This window comes from Ceratotherium simum, chromosome 18 (assembly GCF_057802395.1).
Source record: "Ceratotherium simum simum isolate JZ-2026a chromosome 18, ASM5780239v1, whole genome shotgun sequence".
NCBI classification, from domain to species: Eukaryota; Metazoa; Chordata; class Mammalia; order Perissodactyla; family Rhinocerotidae; genus Ceratotherium; species Ceratotherium simum.
In genome coordinates this window covers 26,331,298-26,348,585 of record NC_141917.1, presented here as the reverse complement: position 1 = coordinate 26,348,585, position 17,288 = coordinate 26,331,298, and the positions used below count along the sequence as shown (strand labels likewise).

Genomic DNA, 17,288 nt, shown 5'->3' with positions numbered 1-17,288 from the left:
TTCTTCAGTAGTTACTGAGGCTGATGTTAGGAAGTTCGCCCAAATGGGAGACCTGTGTGTTTGCCAATGTTCAGCGTGTGAACACCGATCCAGTTGTAGAGATGATTGAGTTTTGAAACAAATCTTGTCTAGACAGATGGCTTGGGCCTTTGCTTCCTTTTACATTGGCTTAAAGGGCAATGAGACTTTGTCAGCCTGTTGAGAAAAAGCCAAATCACACAAAATTGGACGCCATGGACTTCTGTATTTACGTCGGAGCGCTACCCTTTCCTATAGACCGCCAGTTACTGTGTGAGCTCACACGTGCATCTCTTCTTGGTGGCAAACAAAGGGATTTATTTACCAAAACAGAAGTGGTACATTAAAAGGAGCTGTCTCGGCAGCACTTAAATGACCTCATCTTCTGCTGGAACCAAAAATACAATTTTACAACAGCATCTTTGCTCCAAATGTGAGAAGACACATCATCCAACTAGAATTTCACTGCAATAAATGCTCTGGCTCTAGTTGCAAACCTATTCTGAGACTGTTTGCTTATGCCTTCTTATTTAGAATGATCAGTAAGAAATGAAGAAATATGTGATCATAAGGTCAGAGTGGAAGTCCCTTAGTCATCAGACCATAATGCTTAGTTTATACATGAGAAAATGGAAGCCCAGAGAAAGGACACGGCAGCCCAAAGGCCACAGAGCTGAGGATGGAAGAACGAAGGCTGGAATTCAGTGTCCCATCTCAGGCCTGGTGCTCTTGGGTGCCTTCATTAAATATCTCCAGAGCACCTATAGGAGCAGGGCACTGAGCTAGGATAGAAAGAGTACTCTGCAAAGGCTTAGAGGCAAGAGTGAGCATGGTTTTTGAAAAACCTGTAGCTAATTCAGCCCAAATCAGGGAGGAAGAAAGCAGTGGGAGACGGAGGCAGAAAGATAAGCAGGAATCAGATGATGAAGGGCCTCACACACTATGCCAAGCCAAGGTGTTCAGAGGTTACCCCAAAGGCAAAGTGGACCTACCCAAAGGGTTTAAGCTGCAGCATGCGTGTGTGTGTAATAAGATATGCTCTTTAGAAAGGTCTGTCTGGTTGCAGTGGGGACAGTGGATGATGGGATGAGAGTGGGGGCAGTGAGACAGGTAGGAGACTACCATGACTGCCCAAATGAGAAACGAAAGCAGCATGGCCCTCACCTAAAGTTGTGGGAGTAGAGGGAAAGAGAAGTGGAGTGAGCAGGGAGATCCTAAAGGGAGCAGGAGTTGATAGGACTTGGTGATTGACTAGACATGGCATAAGGGAGAGGGCAGCATTTCAGCTGACTCCAAGATGCCAACTCTCCCAATTTGCTGGGATGAAGGGGTTTCCCAGGACATGGGATTGTCAGTGCAAAACCAGAGAAAGTTCTGGACAAACCAGGATGAGGGGTCACTAGTTGAATCTCAGGTTTCTGGCTTGGGCAACCTTGTGGGTGGTGAGACTTGGAACACTGGAGCACGCTTGGTGGTGTGGGAAAGTGATGCACTGAGTTTTAGGCATGACATGAAATATCTAAGATGGAGACATCCTGCAGGTAGTTGGTAGAAAGCTTGCGGGCTCAGGAGAGACGTGAAGGCACAGACATGGACTTAGGAGACATTACGACGTAGGGGGATATAAGTTCACCCAGTGACCACGGGGACTTCCTAGAAGAGCATCATCCTCATGCTGCCTCTGCTTGATGCAAACATCAGGGACCACCCAGGAGATGTCCTGAATGTGAATCTCCTTCTGAGTTTCCCATCTTTTCCTGCAGATTCAGATCTAGGGTAGCCTTCCTGAGGTCTCTGCTGAAGGCCCAGGGAGGAGGTGTGGTACTGTACAGGGTGAATTACACATACTGGGGTAAGACCACAATGGACCCATAGACACACGTGATAGCTATGAATAAACTCACCTGGCTAGCAAAGGGTAGGATTTTTTTTTCCTTTGTTACATGACTAAGTTTGGTTGTACTCATTTTTACTGTGCAGCATGACAAAAATACACATTATATGTAAACAGGCTTGCAAGAACTGCCACCTTGGATGAGTGATGATCTTTATTAGACAGGGAGTAAGGAATTCTGAACTCATTTCTAAAACTGCTTATCTTTGTCCTAGGAGATTCTTATGTTTTAAATGACGGATCCAACTTTTGTATTTTTAAAAGTTAATCTGGTTGCATATGCATCGTTACGTGTTACTATTTTATAGAAATACATCTTTCTTAAAAAGAAGACATTTGTTACAGGAAGCCGTTTCCTATAGCTCCATTAAGGGAGAGCAGAATATAAAAACAGACTGAGGATTTATTTTCATGTAACAAATAACAGTCTATGAAAAAGAAGCACCTGACAAATAAAAATGGTCTGAATGATCATTATAAGGCTTTTCTGTAATTTATTAAGTCTTTGTAGATATATTAAATCATTAATAAAGCAGAAATGGAATAATGTTGACATGTTTAATCTCCCATTATTCAAATGGAATGAAATTTTTTCCCCCAAAGGCTTAAGAGGTAAATAGCTAATTTTTGTTTTTCTGGAAATTCCATTTTAGCATGACCTTGGGCTGATCCTGGAGTGAAAAAAACCCACTCAGCCCAAGAACCTAAGCAATCTTCTGTGAAGGTCTATTGGTTCCAATTTGGGCGCCACTAGGATGTGAGGGAAGCTGTGAAGATCTACTTCTTGCTGACTCTATTGATCCTGGGTAAATGCATCTAACAATGATACTTCTGGGGTTGAAAATGGTGCTAAAATATTCGTGCCTGAGAAGGTGTGTGACCCATTCTGACTTTCCAAGACCAAAAGTATAACCCAGGGTCAATTATCAGTCTCTAGGTTATGGACAGTTGTGAAGAACACAAATTTCAGATGGTAAGTCTCTCCTTTCTACAGGCATGTGGCTTTTTTTTTTTTTTTTAATAATTTTATTTATTTATTTATTTCCCCAAAGCCCCAGTAGATAGTTGTACGTCATAGCTGCACGTCCTTCTAGTTGCTGTACGTGGGACGCGGCCTCAGCATGGCCGGAGAAGCGGTGCGTCGGTGCGCGCCCGGGATCCGAACCCGGGCTGCCAGCAGCGGAGCGCGTGCACTTAACCGCTAAGCCACGGAGCCGGCCCCAGGCATGTGGCTTTAAAAAAAAATGCCCCAAAGGCAATAGATCAAAGTTTGCTTTTTTTCACCCTTTCATTTAGTAGATCTTCTTGGATATCTGACCTTGAGTGCAAAAATCAGGCAAAGGAACTCTCGCATGTGTACTCTCCAGATAGTCTGATCCCGAAATTCAATTTTATCTTACTGCCTTTAATTAGGATGAGTAGAGGATGGTATCCTCTTAAAAGTTTGGTGTGTTTTTTTTCTTTTAAAATCATTCCAAACTATTTCCACTGTGTCCTAGGCCAAATTAAAGCCTGTAGGTGAGAATAAACCTCCTTTGGTACCTTAAACCTTCAAAATGATTCAGGGAACTAAGAACTCCTAAGTTTTTTCACTTTAGGCTTTCTGCATTCACTATCTAATCATTAGGGGGAAAAATCACAATCAAGATATAGTATTCATTGATAAGGAACACATTATAATGTTTTTATTGCCCTTAATTTGGGGGGGGTGTACATTATAATATTTTTATTGCCCCTAATCCTTTTTAGGGGCGGCATAAACTTGGTAGAAAATCATTGATAAGAGACATTAATTTTTTCTCCTGATTTGTTTAAACATTCCATCTACAAATATGCCTCCTCTGTGTATGGCTTTATGATTACCCAGCTCCTCAAATGAAGGAACATGGCCCCTTAAAAGAGGGGTTATTTTGATTCTTCTCAACCCATTACACGAATTGGCTACAATTGCAGAACTATGCATGAAATAGCCTTACTAGAAATTACATTCACTCCCAGGGCACCACTGCCTACGATGCAAAGTTGAACTTGATCCTTCCTCTATGCCCACTTTCTACCTTTCTCTTTCATCCCTAGTGGGCATTTCCTGAGTCGGAGAAGAAACGAACCAGGACCAGGACGTTACCGCTTCATTGGGAACCCAGAGGAATATCTTGGAACGAACACGCTTACCCTAAAGAAATGTAACTCAAAGGGACAGTGCTGGTTATAATGGGGGCAACAATTTGAGGCTAGAAGTGTACCCATAACCATTCAGAATATACCACATCTGCTTTGCTTTTAGGTAAGACCAGCCCTGACCATCACAGCTGGATATCATAGTATCAGAGACTTCTGTGAAGTTTCCAAACTTCACTGGAATTCAGCAATGTAATATAAGATACCATGAAAATGTCACTGGTTTTGAAGTGTTAAAAATAAAAGCAGATGCTTTCCTGCACGTTGGACATCCTTCCCGTGTAATACTTAGGCTGGGATGTTTATGCTATCGACTGCCACCAGGAATTCTTGGCCTTGCAGTGGCAATTCCACTGGTGACAGCAGTGATAAATAATGATGCAGTTCAAGTACTTTATCTGGGACTCATATGACTCAAATTATACCACAGAAGGCTTGAATTTTCCACTTATGATCACTCGACTAGCTCTTTATTTAAGTAGGATAAAATGACTTGGATTTTTTTCCTTGTTATTGTTATGTCCTCTGATCATTTATCTTAATAACTTTGTTGGCTTCTAAATGCAAGGTCATCTTAGATACATTTTCTAAACCTTAAAAGCAACTTCAAACACTATTTCTTTTAAAATTCAGGTTCTACAATCAAACCAAACCTTACCCGTGCCAGGCAGTCACTCGATTGGAAGTCCGTCTTCCCAGATTTTGAGAAGCGGCGTTTGTCATCGCCTGTGGGCAGAGGAGCATCTGTCTTTGGAATTCTATGCTCTGTCCCTCTGTCCACTTCTGACCCGTCGAGATGGGATCCAGCCACCTCCTTGAGAGAATCTGGACCATTTTCTAGCTCAAAGGCATGACCATTTCCAAGTTCAGAGTCCGGGCCATTGTCCAGCTCAGAGATGGGGTCATTGTCCAACTCATAGCCAGTGCTGCTCTTGGAGTCTTCAGTGGCCTTGTGGGGAGAAGGTCTGGAAATGACCCCAAACTTCCTTGTTCTTTTCCCCTTTTTCACAGTTTGGTCACCCAGCTCCAATGTAGGTGTTTCTCCTGGTTCAGAGCTGTTGCTACTGTTGCCATTATAAGGAGAATGGACTTTGTGCTTAAAGCGACGAAGCATGATCAGGTAGATAAAGCCGCCATTCCAGCACTGCTCAGCCAGGTAACTGCAACAAACAGAGAGATGCCCATTAAAACCCTCAAAACATCCTTCTGGAACAAGGCATCAGGCTGACGCATTCAATGGCCCACACAGGACCCAAGTGATTAAAAACCTGGCCAACGGACTGAGGTACTAAGCTTCCTAAAGAGGCTGACACTCAATTCACTCTTCTAATCTCTATAATTGTTGATGCTAAACATAACCTCAAAACAAACCAAAAACCCCCATGAACTAGAAACTACTAATGAAAGCACCCTAGGATAGGTAGTCAGAGAAGGATTTGTCTATTAACAAAGCCAATCATAACACATCATTAAAAAACATTCTCCACTTCCTCAACAATTTCTTGCCTCAGAATTATGCTAGCCTCCATTCATATGGTTCTGATGTAATAATACTACAAGCCCCCAGGGGAAAGAATGGATAAAACAGATTGGAGAAATGTAAAGTTCTGCTCTTAGGATCAAAAAATCAACTGCACAAACACAGGAAGCTCTGCCTCACAGCAGTTAAAGTGAGAAAAGATCCCGAGTCAGGGGCGGAGGGGTGTTGGCTGGTAGGGAGATGCAACTGGTGAATAAGCGCCGGGGTGTGTGCTGCATCGAAGGACTGTCAGCTTCACCTCTTGGTAATGGTCCTAGTTTGGGTTGTTCATGGCACACGTGGAGTGTCATTTCCAGTCTGGGCGTTACATTAAGAGGAATAGTGACAAAGTGGGAAACATGCAGACATAGGGTGACCACGGCAAAGAAGGTTGCTGGAAACGGTGTCAACCAGGAATAGTGGGAGGAAAGAGGGATGCTTAGCTTGAAGAAGACAAGGGCCACGCTCGGTCATTTTTCATGTATTTCAGGGCTGCCAAGCACTTAGAAGCAGCAAATAACATAAATGAGATAATGCATGTGAAGCCTGACACACAGTAACGACTCCAGATCTTAAAGAATAAAGAAAATAGAACATCAAACATGATGAGTAATTAGCAGTGTCCAGGACCAGATCACTAAAGCTTTAGCAAAGAGAACACTTGCGCAAAGTCAGGAAACCAGGCGGGGCTGGACCCTCCACTGGTGCCACCCAAGATAAGGAAGCACAAACCCCAGATGAACCCAGGGAAATGCCTTCACCACTGGAATCTTGCCACATTCTACACATCACGGGTTCCCAAGCAAAGAATGTCAACAACCAAATCCTTAATGAGTCAGACCTGCTTCTGATCTTCATGCACCCACAAAGGGAACGCCTGGGGCTTTGTTGCCTACATCTTCAATAAGTGAAAAACAGAGAACTTTTCTAAGTACACTAGGCTAGCTGCTCTCCCTCTAGGCTGAATATCAGACCCGAGAGCTGGGGCAGTCAGCACGTGGGAAGAGGGCCAGGTCGTAAAGAGAGAAGACTAGCTGTCTTTGAAATGTACTAAGTTCTAGGCCAAGGGCATATATTCCCCTTACCTAATAGTCAGGTTAACGCAACGACAGTGACTCTAACTGAAGAAGAGAGTAATTCTGAATCTACCATGGAGTAAAGTGAGTAAGAGAGAAGGGTCCTCCAACATCAACCAAAGCTAATAAAAACTTTCTTTGATCCTGGGCTATAAACCACGGTAATGAACTTACACAGAAAAACCAGGTAGATAAAAGATACTGTGCAGACCTCGGGTTATTCTATGAAACACAGTGGGGTGAAGAGGTATAAAGACCAGTCCACTGGCGTCTAGAAAATGAAAATTAAACTTGGTTCTCAGCACAGTTTTTCTATAATGTTCAGATTTCGTTTCCTTAAATTGTACTTTTGTTTTTTTTTCCCCATACTGGAAAAATTCTTGTAAAGGTATAAAATCCTAAGAGTAGTTAGCCAGGTTGTAAGGGTTTCTTTGAGCAAACCACTGCTGTTAATACAATGCATATGCTTGGATGTTATAAAAACCAGTGCGGGCAGTAAAAACAGGACTAGGTTGAGAGTCTTGGCTTTCTGGCTTAACCATGTAAAACAACAGTAATTATAACAAATTTCCATCAACTGGAAAATAGATAAAATGTTGTATATTCATATAATGGAATATTATTCAGCAATAAAAAGAAATGAAGTATATGCTATAACTTGGGTGAAGCTTGAAAACATTATGCTAAGTGAAAGATGCCAGACCACCTAAGGCCATATATGATTACATCTATAGGACATGTCCAGAATAGGCAAATCCATAGAGACAGAAAGTGGATTAGTGGATTAGTGGATTAGTAGTGCCAGGAGCTAGGAAAGGGGAGGGGAGAATTGGGACTGACTGCTAAAAGACACAGGTTTTATAGGGAAATGTTCTGGAATTAGACAGTGATGATGGTTGCACAACATAGTGAATATATCACTGAAGTGTATACTTTAAAATGGTGACTGTTATGGTATGTGAATTATGTCTCAATTTAAAAAAACAACAGCAAATATAATAATACTGGCCAAGTATTGAGTTCATTTTTTGAGCAGGTAATCCCTAAGAACTCTCTTTACAGAAGAAACTGAGGCTCAGAAATATAAATTATCTTGCCCAAGTTCACATAACTGGCAACTGGTAGACCCAGGTCTGCTGCTCCCCAAACCCATGCTATGTCCACTGTGCAACTCTGCTTCTTAAATCGTTATCATCGCTGTGCTTTAGTTTCCTCATCTGCAAAGCAAGGGTGTTAAAACGGATCATCTCTAAGTTGCGTTCACATTCTAATAATTGTAAATGCTAGTTTCCCGGGAAGAGTTCTGGAGATTAAAGGAACAAGCCAACCCAACAGTACTGATCCAGTGCCAAGAACAAAACATAATGCTGGAAAAACAGAAGCATTCCTTTTATGTTCAAGTTGTCCTAGGCTTCTTGGACATTTACCAACAATCTGAAAAAGATTTCACCTGCAGGAGCAATTCCTTTAAAATTGCTTTTGTGACTCTCCCTTTTGTACTAAAAGTCTGAACAGCTTGATGGGTTGTACTCAGAGACCGTCTTTTTGGTACCAAAAAAAGGCTGGCCCACTGATTCAAAGTACAAGATCTTGAATATCTTTCCCATCTCTACTCTCATGGAAGCTCCAAGAACCCTGGAAGGTTCCATAACTGAGTATTTTATTCCTTCTGCAGGGTCCACACTCAGCAAAATTACAAAGCAAGAGGAGTTTATCTTTAGTTTGGTACCACCTCTTTGTCCTCTCCTGGCTTCCTAGCAATAAATAAGACCCTGACATCTTCAGGGAACTGTATGACAGGTTATTTTATTCCTTCCTGGACACTGAATTTTCTAAGGTCATCCCAAAGACAAAGTGTAATGAATGAATTACGGACACTGTAGCAAGTTGGTGAGAAAGAGACTTTCAGGCAGGGTATAATTTTCTTACAATTCTTTGAAGCACCTTAAATGTAATGCCCCCACATTCTCTATCCACCTGTATTGAAATGACTTACCTAACTTTTCCAGCACCTTCCTGGCTAATTCATACTTCCAAATCCCTTTTACTGTTCGGTGGGATTCTTACCCATCATTAGAATGTAAACTTCAAAGTCAACGTTTGAGAAAGAAGAAATGGAATACAATCACATGACTCAGAAAAACAGAACGTCTCCTGTTCATTAATAACAGGTAAAATTAGCCTTTTAGAAAATTCTCTACCATATGATTATTTTTTGGTTTCTTCCAAAAACTTGAAACTGTCCTCTGACATGTAAATTATTAAGTCAATTCAATTAAAATTTATTTCATTTTGACCATCCCAGGATGGCCTTATGATAAATGAGGAGAGACCAGCATATCCAGAAATGAGGTTTCGAACTCTAGCCTAGAACTCTCCCTCTGAAATGTGCTGTGGTTCTTCATTTCACTCGGCCTTTGCAAGCATCTTAGATCCATTCCTTCTCCTTTTCCCTCAAAAAGTGCTTTATCCAAAAGAAAGTTGTGAGTACCTCCTCTGTTTCTTGATGCTCTGTCATAATTCTGGAGTCTGGGCTCTCCAGGGGTGGGAGGCCTGGGAAAGGGTTGGCAGGTGAAATTGGGTGCTTGGAAAAGCTGAAAAGATAAAGCTGTCTGGAGTTTGAAGAACAAGAAGGACGGGGAGGCAGGAGATGAGAGAGGGGCCAAGACAGGGAAGTGCTGGAAGGCCAAAGACACACATGATTTATCTGTGCCCTGATTCTATCAAAAGAGGGCTTGAGGCAGCTCTGTAATTTTGATATTCTAGACTGTTTTGCCAAAGCTCTTGGAAGGAGTAATCTCCAGGTGCTTCTGAAAATCATCTTGGGCATTCAGCCATCGATTACTGATGCCTGGCCCACAGTGTGAACTCAGAGAGGGGTGCTGCCAAGCTGCACTATGGGCATAGGTGTGTGTGTAGTTCAGAGTAACGTGGATTGTCACCTCTGGGCAGTGGCCTGTACCACAACGCCATGAAAACATTGTATAACTCAGAGAACATGTAAAAGAATTCTAGAACTCAGACTTTTCACCAAAGCAGACATTCTTACTCCATCTGAGTACGTCGCCAGTATAGACAACAGGAGACTCAACACCGACTGCAAAAAGATGTTTATAGACAAGTTATTACGACACGGTCTGAGTTTTACAGAATGGAATTAGACGCTAATAGGGCTGGCCCCGTGGCTTAGTGGTTAAGTGCTCGCGCTCCGCTGCTGGCGGCCCGGGTTCGGATCCTGGGCGCCCACCGACGCACCGCTTCTCTAGCCATGCTGAGGCCGCGTCCCACATACAGCAACTAGAAGGATGTGCAGCTATGACATACAACTATCTACTGGGGCTTTGGGGGAAAAAATAAATAAATAAATAAAATTATAGACGCTAATAGCCACCCTAACACATAGTAAAAATGGAGATCAATTGTTTTTGCCCAAGATTTCCTCTTGCCTAAGAAGTAATGGGAGGCTGAAAAGCTGTTTGTGGGCCTTTGAAAACCTGCTAAGCCTATTTAATCCACAGGGTTGTCTGAGGTTGTAAATCTGTAGGTTCCCAGAGAACAATGGGCTGAGAGGAAGTGTTAAATATATATAGATTAATTTCTCAGTGAAGTGTTGGTTGGGAAACAGAAGGAGGCAAGTTTGGATAGCTCCATAAGAAGGGATGGGAAGATGATAAACATTATTTCCTGCAGTCATTTAGTAACCAGATTCCCCAAGGGCAGTCTCTCTCTCAAGTGTTGCCTCCCAGTTACCTTGAATTTTGGGCACACTTCTTCCAGATTCCACAACCCTCTCTAGAAAGAGCCAAACTTTCTTTGAGGGACTCTGAAGGTGGAATTTTTTGGCTGAATATCCAGCTGATAAGAATGACTGATATCCTTGGTATGCTCATAAGGCCTGTTCTGAAAATAAATCAATCTACTTCTTTGCTAATAGAGTGAGGGAGAAAGCGCTGATTAGATGGAGGAAGATGAGGTTCAGGCACCCACGAGGCTTTGAAAATAGATCAGAGTCTGGACTTAGAGTAGAAATGACTAGAACACTGTATTCCAGTTGCTGGTTGAGGGAAGGTAACTGATGAAGCCAATTTTTACTAGTTCTCACCTCCTCTATTCAGCATGAATGGCTAAGGTTCAGCAGCTCTTTCTTCCTCTCTTATCTGGAGTCCAGAGTAGAGAATATGAATAAATGAACATGTTCTCTTTATTATGAAATGTGTATTTATTATTTTTTATCGTAAAACTGAGATTGGGGAACACAAGTTGAAAGTGAAGAATCAGGGTAAATATTTATTCGAGAATTTTTTTTTCTGACCTATGATACAATATTAGCCAATCAGACCCAACTCAGATTATCAGCTACCAAAACTTGCTACCACCACACAGCTTAGCAGTGAAATTGAAATCATACCTGTCTATACACCAGGACAGAGGTCCATGTTGCCTTGAGGGAACTGGGAGTGGGGGAAGCGGTGCAAGTACACTAATACTCTGGCTACTGCTATTTCCATGAACAACAAACTGTCTTTCATCTCTGATCTAGGAGTCTCACGTCTTCTGCCAGCATCCATGAAACGGTGGCAGGCTAACTTGTTAGCTTACTAGTAAAGTAAAATCATAGTTCTTGACATATAGTAGGACAATACACAGAATAACTCGGTTTATAATTGTTCTTATTCCCCAACACCAAACTTATAAAAGGAGCTTGATGATATATTATTCTTGACACTAGTAACTAGGAAATAAAAGTCAATATGCATCTTAAATCAAACCAATATTGAAAATAAATCTCTAAGGCAGAATCAAACAGAGGTGAAATTATACTGAGTAAGAAAGAAGGTGAGTGTTCTACCTTCTGATTCCACAAACACTGATTAAATTCAGTGTGTCAGCCTCGAAGGCAGCAGCTACATTTGTGTCCATCACCATCAAGTGTACACCCACCCTTCTGCCCTTTCCCTGCTTGGATTCCAGCTCCTGCAACTATTGGCAGCAATATCTGTTCTGTGTTGAAGCAGAGCTGGTTCTTTCTGCTTCCTGCTAAGAGCTTCTGGATGAAAAGGCATGGGGGGGAGGGGGGGCAAGGGGGTGAATGACGACACTGCAGGAAAAACACTGGATAAAAAACAGCTAAATCATGTGATCAACGGAAAAATTATTTTGATTTCCATGCAACAAGGTTATCATTGCTTTTCATATTCATCTTAAAAATTCATATCTCCAACTAACAAGATTAAGTTCATCACCCTCATAGCGAAGTATCTCTACACTAGGATGCCCTACACGTTTTCAACTCCAATACAGCGTAACGGGAAGAAGTAGAAGTGTGGTCTTTTCTATCATATAGCAATAAGTTTACATGAGGTTTCAGTTTTTCTCAAAGGTTCTCATACACCTCATTTCTGCATGAATCAATAAAAGCTTTTTTAAAGCACCCACATGCCTTTTGAAGACAGGAATTCAGAAGCTAAATTAAGTAGAAAATGCCTGACCAACGACGAGAACTACCTTATAAAACATACTGCAGAGATACTGGCCCTCAAAAGAGAACCTCCAGGCTTTTATTTGCAAATGATTGCATTTCTTTATTAAATTATTGTGAGTGAATCAGGGTTTCTTATAACTATATGAGATCAACCTGCAGTCTATACAGAATCAAATTAGAACTCTAGCCATACAGCTTTGCTAACTCATCCTGATGATGTTGGTCATGTTTGCCATGGGTGGGGGCGGTCACAAGGGCCACACTGGTCAATTCGGACTTGGCTATACCTGAATGAGCCAGCCTCACCTCATTGGGGAATTGATGAGCTCAGATAGCGTACATGGGAACTCATTCCACTTTTTTCTTCTTATGACATAATGCTATTTTTTTCTGTTTACAAAATTACCACTTGCTCATTATGAATTCATTCATTCATCCGACAAATAATTATTGAATACCTACTATACGCCAGGCACTATTCTAGGCATTTAGGGGTACAGCAGTGGACAAAAGCAATGGTTCCTCTTTGTGGAGCTTACAATCTAGCAGGGGCCGACACACAATAAACAACCGACCTACTAAAATAAGCATCCAACCACACAGTATGTTAGAAGGTGAGATGAGCCATGGAAAAATAGAAAACATTGAACAGGATAGAGAGGATCAAGCATGCCAGGAGTTGGAAGAATCAGGTTGAAATTTTAAATGCTGTGGCTAAAGGTAGCCCCCAAGGAAAGAATACATTGAACAAAGACTTGAAGAAGATGAAGGAGTCGGCCATGTAGCTGCCTGGGAGAAGAGCGTTCCACACAGAGGAAGGAGCTAGTACAAAAGTGGTAAACTGGAAGCATGCCTGGCGTGTTTGGAATAGCAAGGAGGAACGCGCAATAGGAGATGCAGTAGGAGAGGTAACAGAGGCTAGTCTACGCAAGGCCGTATAAGCTGCTGCAAAGACTTCTGCGCAAAATGGGGAGCTGTTGAGTTTTGAGCAGAAGAGTAACGTGACATGTGCTAGGTTTTAAAACGACCCCTTTATTTCTGTGTTGAGAACAGACTGCAGTAGGGCAGAAGGGAGACCAGACAGAAGATCATTTTCAGAAATTCCAGGGGCTGGCTTGGTGGTGTAGTGGTTAAGTTCATGCGTTCTGCTTCGGTGGCCCAGGGTTCACAAGTTTGGATCCCGGGCGCGGACCTACACACTGCTCGCTCATCAAGCCATGCTGTGGCAGTGTCCCATATACAAAGTAGAGGCAGACTGGCACAGATGTTAGCCCAGGGACAATCTTCCTCACGCAAAAAACAAGAGGAAGATTGGCAACAGATGTCAGCTTAGGGACAATCTTCGTCACCAAAACAGAGAAATTCCAGTGAGAGAGAAGCTGGCTTAGTATAAAACAGCAGCAGAGAGGGTAAGAAATGGCCAGAATCATGATCAATTTTTTTCTGCTTGTTTCATTTTGTTTTTGAGGAAGACTGGCCCTGAGCTAACATATGTTGCCAATCTTCCTCTTTTTCTTTTTTCTCCCCAAAGCCCCAGTACATAGTTGTATATCCTAGTTGTAGGTCCTTCTAGTTCTTCTATGTGGGACACTGCCTCAGCACGGCTTGTTGAACAGTTGAGTAGGTCCGCGCCCAGGATCCAAACTGGCAAAGCCCGGGCTGCCGAAGCAGAATGCGTGAACTCAACTGCTATGCCACTGGGCCAGCCCCTCGTGATCAATTTTGAAGGCAGAGTCAACAGCCTTTGCTTTTGGATCTGATGCAGCATGTGAAAGAAAGAGAGAGGCCAAGTACGATGTCTAGGTGTTTGGCTTTAGCAATTGGAAGAATGGAGATGCCATCGCCTGAGGCTAGTAGAGCAGCCTTTTGGGACCGGGGCTATCTGACCTGGAATGCATAGGTCTAGTCTGGAGTTAAGTTCTGAACATGTTGAGTGTGGGATGCTCGTGTGGTTCTTGTGTGGGCAGCTAGATATCTGAATCTGGATTTTGGAGCAGAAGACTCCTGGATTTCTGGAGATAGAAATTTGGGAAGTGTCAGAATATTGATGGTATTTAAAGCCTCCTAAAGATAAACTTCTTTAGGCGGACTTTCTGGGTCCAAAGTTCTCGCTGGGTCAAAAGCACATTCAAGTGTTTCACATGTACTTCTAATCCTTCCTCTAGAAAGGGGGTACCAATTTAGAACCCCACCAGTAGTGTCTTAGAGAAGCATTGGTTCCTGAATATTGTCACTCTCTTTAACCTTTGCCATTCTGACAGTCAAAAGCTACCTTATACCATAATTTGCAAGTCAGTAATGACTAGTGAGGTCAAAATTCCTAGTAGCCATTTGCCTTCTTTGAAAATTAACTATGCTCTTTGTAAAGATTTCATTTTTTGTATCCTCATACACCAGCACAGTGACTGGCACCATAAAAAAGGGTCAACAAGAAGATCCCCTCTATAAAAAAAAAAAAAAGCCTCTTTAATGACTTTATTGAGGCATATTTTACATATCATATAATTCATCTATTGCAAATGTACAATTCAAGGATTTTTAGGAAATTTAAATTGTGCAACCACTGCCATAAATCAGTTTTAGAACATTTTCATCACACCAATAAAATCCCTCATGCCCATTTACAGCTAATGCCCATTCCCATCCCAGCCACCACATTCTATCTCTATAGATCTGCCTTTTCTGGACATTTCATATAAATGGAATCATACAACATGTGATCTCTCATGTCTTGCTTCTTAAAAGCAACTCCTTTATAGTAGGTCCCTCCTTACCAGACTTCAACTCCTTCTGCACCCTCTCTGCCATTTACCCCCTAAAACATCTTGATTCATGCAAATATGCCCTTTTTATGAAATCTCTCTCACTTTCCTTCAAATCATATCCAACTGTACTGAGGAGACAGCCCTCATGGCCTTGCTAGTGTCTCACCCATCCTTTTCCCTCACATTATTCCAACGAATACCCACCATTCCTTACAGTGTAGGCTACGGATACCCCTGGTAGCCCCTTTTCCTCCAAAGTTCCTCACATGACCGCACTTCAGTGGAATAGGCATTCTTTCCCATTTGGTCTCCTAATATCCCACTGTCCCAATATCACCATAAACCAACTCTGCTTCGAAAGGAAATCTTTCCTCATTAACACTAACCAGACAAAGGTTTCAACGCTATGCTAATGTCATAGTATATAATATGTATTCTATGCTAATATATTCATGTTACTCTGCACTCATATCAACTGTGTTTCATTTTTTATTTTCTCCATGTCATGTCCAGGACAGAATACTGGGGTCTACTAGACCCAAAGTCTCTTCTGTACTTCCTTTGCCTGGATCGGTGCTGATAAAGCTTCCATATCTCCTCTTTGGCTCCCCAGCCAGCCAAAGACACTTATTTCCCATCACAGAGGTCTTTGCTGTGATTTGCCTATGAAGCTGAAGATAGGCCAGGTCTGAGAAACAGAAAATCCAGGCCAGCCCACTCCCCGTGACTTGAGCCTTGCCTGATATCCTACTCTCCAGCCCTGCCAAGTGTATTTTCTATGCAATTCTGTGCTTTCCCACATATGGTGTTGCCCTTGGCCTGGCCTTGGAAGAGGCTACTATCAATGCTCAAGGATAACTGAAGCCAGAGCATGTCCCAGAGATATTTTCAATTTGTTTTCCAACCTCAGGGCCACCAAGCCCTCAAAAGCACGTTCAAGACGATCCAGGGATTGAGTTCCATATTGTCTCTGCCACATCTTCCATGTTACTCCACAGTGAAAGCCACTGGAAGCTATGAAAGTAACACACACTCTCCCTTTCTGCCCCCGCCTCCCCTAAACCAGCCCAATCCGAGAGTTTACAACCAGCCAGTAATCCTCAAGCCGTCACTGCACCATTCAAAAGGCAGCCACCCCCGTCCCCTTCCCCTTCCTCAGAGGTGATTCCAAAAGAAGGGAGACTCCTGTGGGTCCACATATCTCAGAAAGCACATGATGCTACTCACACACTCATTCAAACACTGATGAAATGTCTGTACCCTCCAGTTCCCTCCCCTTTCAAGTGGATCCAGCTCGTCTTGAAACAATTTCCCCAGCTTGTTTCAATCCTTCCAGGGTCCATTCCATTGGCTTGGCCAGAGCCCGGCCCCACCTCGCGCCAAGCCTGGTTTCACTTATGTCAAAACAGCTTCCATCAAAATAGTGGGCTTCTTTTCTGAATTTCTTTCACTGTTTTGAAGTCAGCAGAGAAAAGATACTTCACAAGTTGCAAAACGACTATCTCCATCAATGTGTTCTGGCTAATGTCATGCACTGTTCTTCTCCTGAATCTCTTCTAAACAGTGTACTGAGGATTTTTTAAAATTTGATTTTCTTTTTTTCTGTCTTCTCAAAGTCTCTCTGGCAGGCATGGTTGGGCTGGACAGATCTCATAATCTAAAAAGGTTCATGTAGACTGACTTTCTAAGTTTTGCAACCTTCCTCTCCAAGCAAAGGGTGCGTCTTAGAAGCTGGATTTGCTGAATATTTTCCTTTTGTTCATCCATCTGCATGATCCTCTAGGACTCTTCTTGGTTTGGAGAACTTGAATTACAAGAAAACCAAATCAACAGAACTCTGGCCTAAAAAAACAAGATAAGCCAAATCCTTACAGATGTGGATAGAACAAATTTTAAAATCTTGGCTTCCAATCAGTGCACTCTTCATGTGTCTGTTGACCAGTTGTAACTGACATTGTTGAGTATCTTTGTGGCCCCTGGTTCTTAGTTATGTTCAGACAAGGAAAATGCAGAGGGGTTTGTATTTATCTACGGGGATTTTTTAAATAATTGCAAGTGACGCATTAAAGAAACCTTAAATTATTGGATGCACAAGTACAAATGTTGGTATGAAAAATCAAAGCTTGCTTTTAATTGTGTGTTTATACTAGCAATTCCAAAAACTAACATGAGTTATAATCGATAAGTGGGACGGGTACCGATATTAAGTTGTAAGTACATACTATGTCCTGAGTTAACTGCACAGACACATCACCTCATTTCAAGCTAAAACAACCCTATTAAGGTCAACATTAGAAGCCATCTTTTAGAGATGAGAAAACTGAGGCTTGGAGAGATTAACTTGCCCAAGGTCACA

The 17,288-nt window shown here is 42.2% G+C and overlaps 1 protein-coding gene across 2 annotated transcripts in view; it reads right to left on the bottom strand.

The window, feature by feature from the left end:
* The window catches only part of PDZD2 (PDZ domain containing 2), a 348,033-nt gene that overhangs the window by 90,889 nt on the left and 239,856 nt on the right, over positions 1–17,288 (bottom strand). For both annotated transcript variants that reach the window (XM_004422700.3, XM_087443167.1), the window contains exon 3: positions 4,749–5,250. In XM_004422700.3, the coding sequence (XP_004422757.1) occupies positions 4,749–5,250 (502 nt within the window). The remainder of the gene's footprint in view (positions 1–4,748; positions 5,251–17,288) is intronic.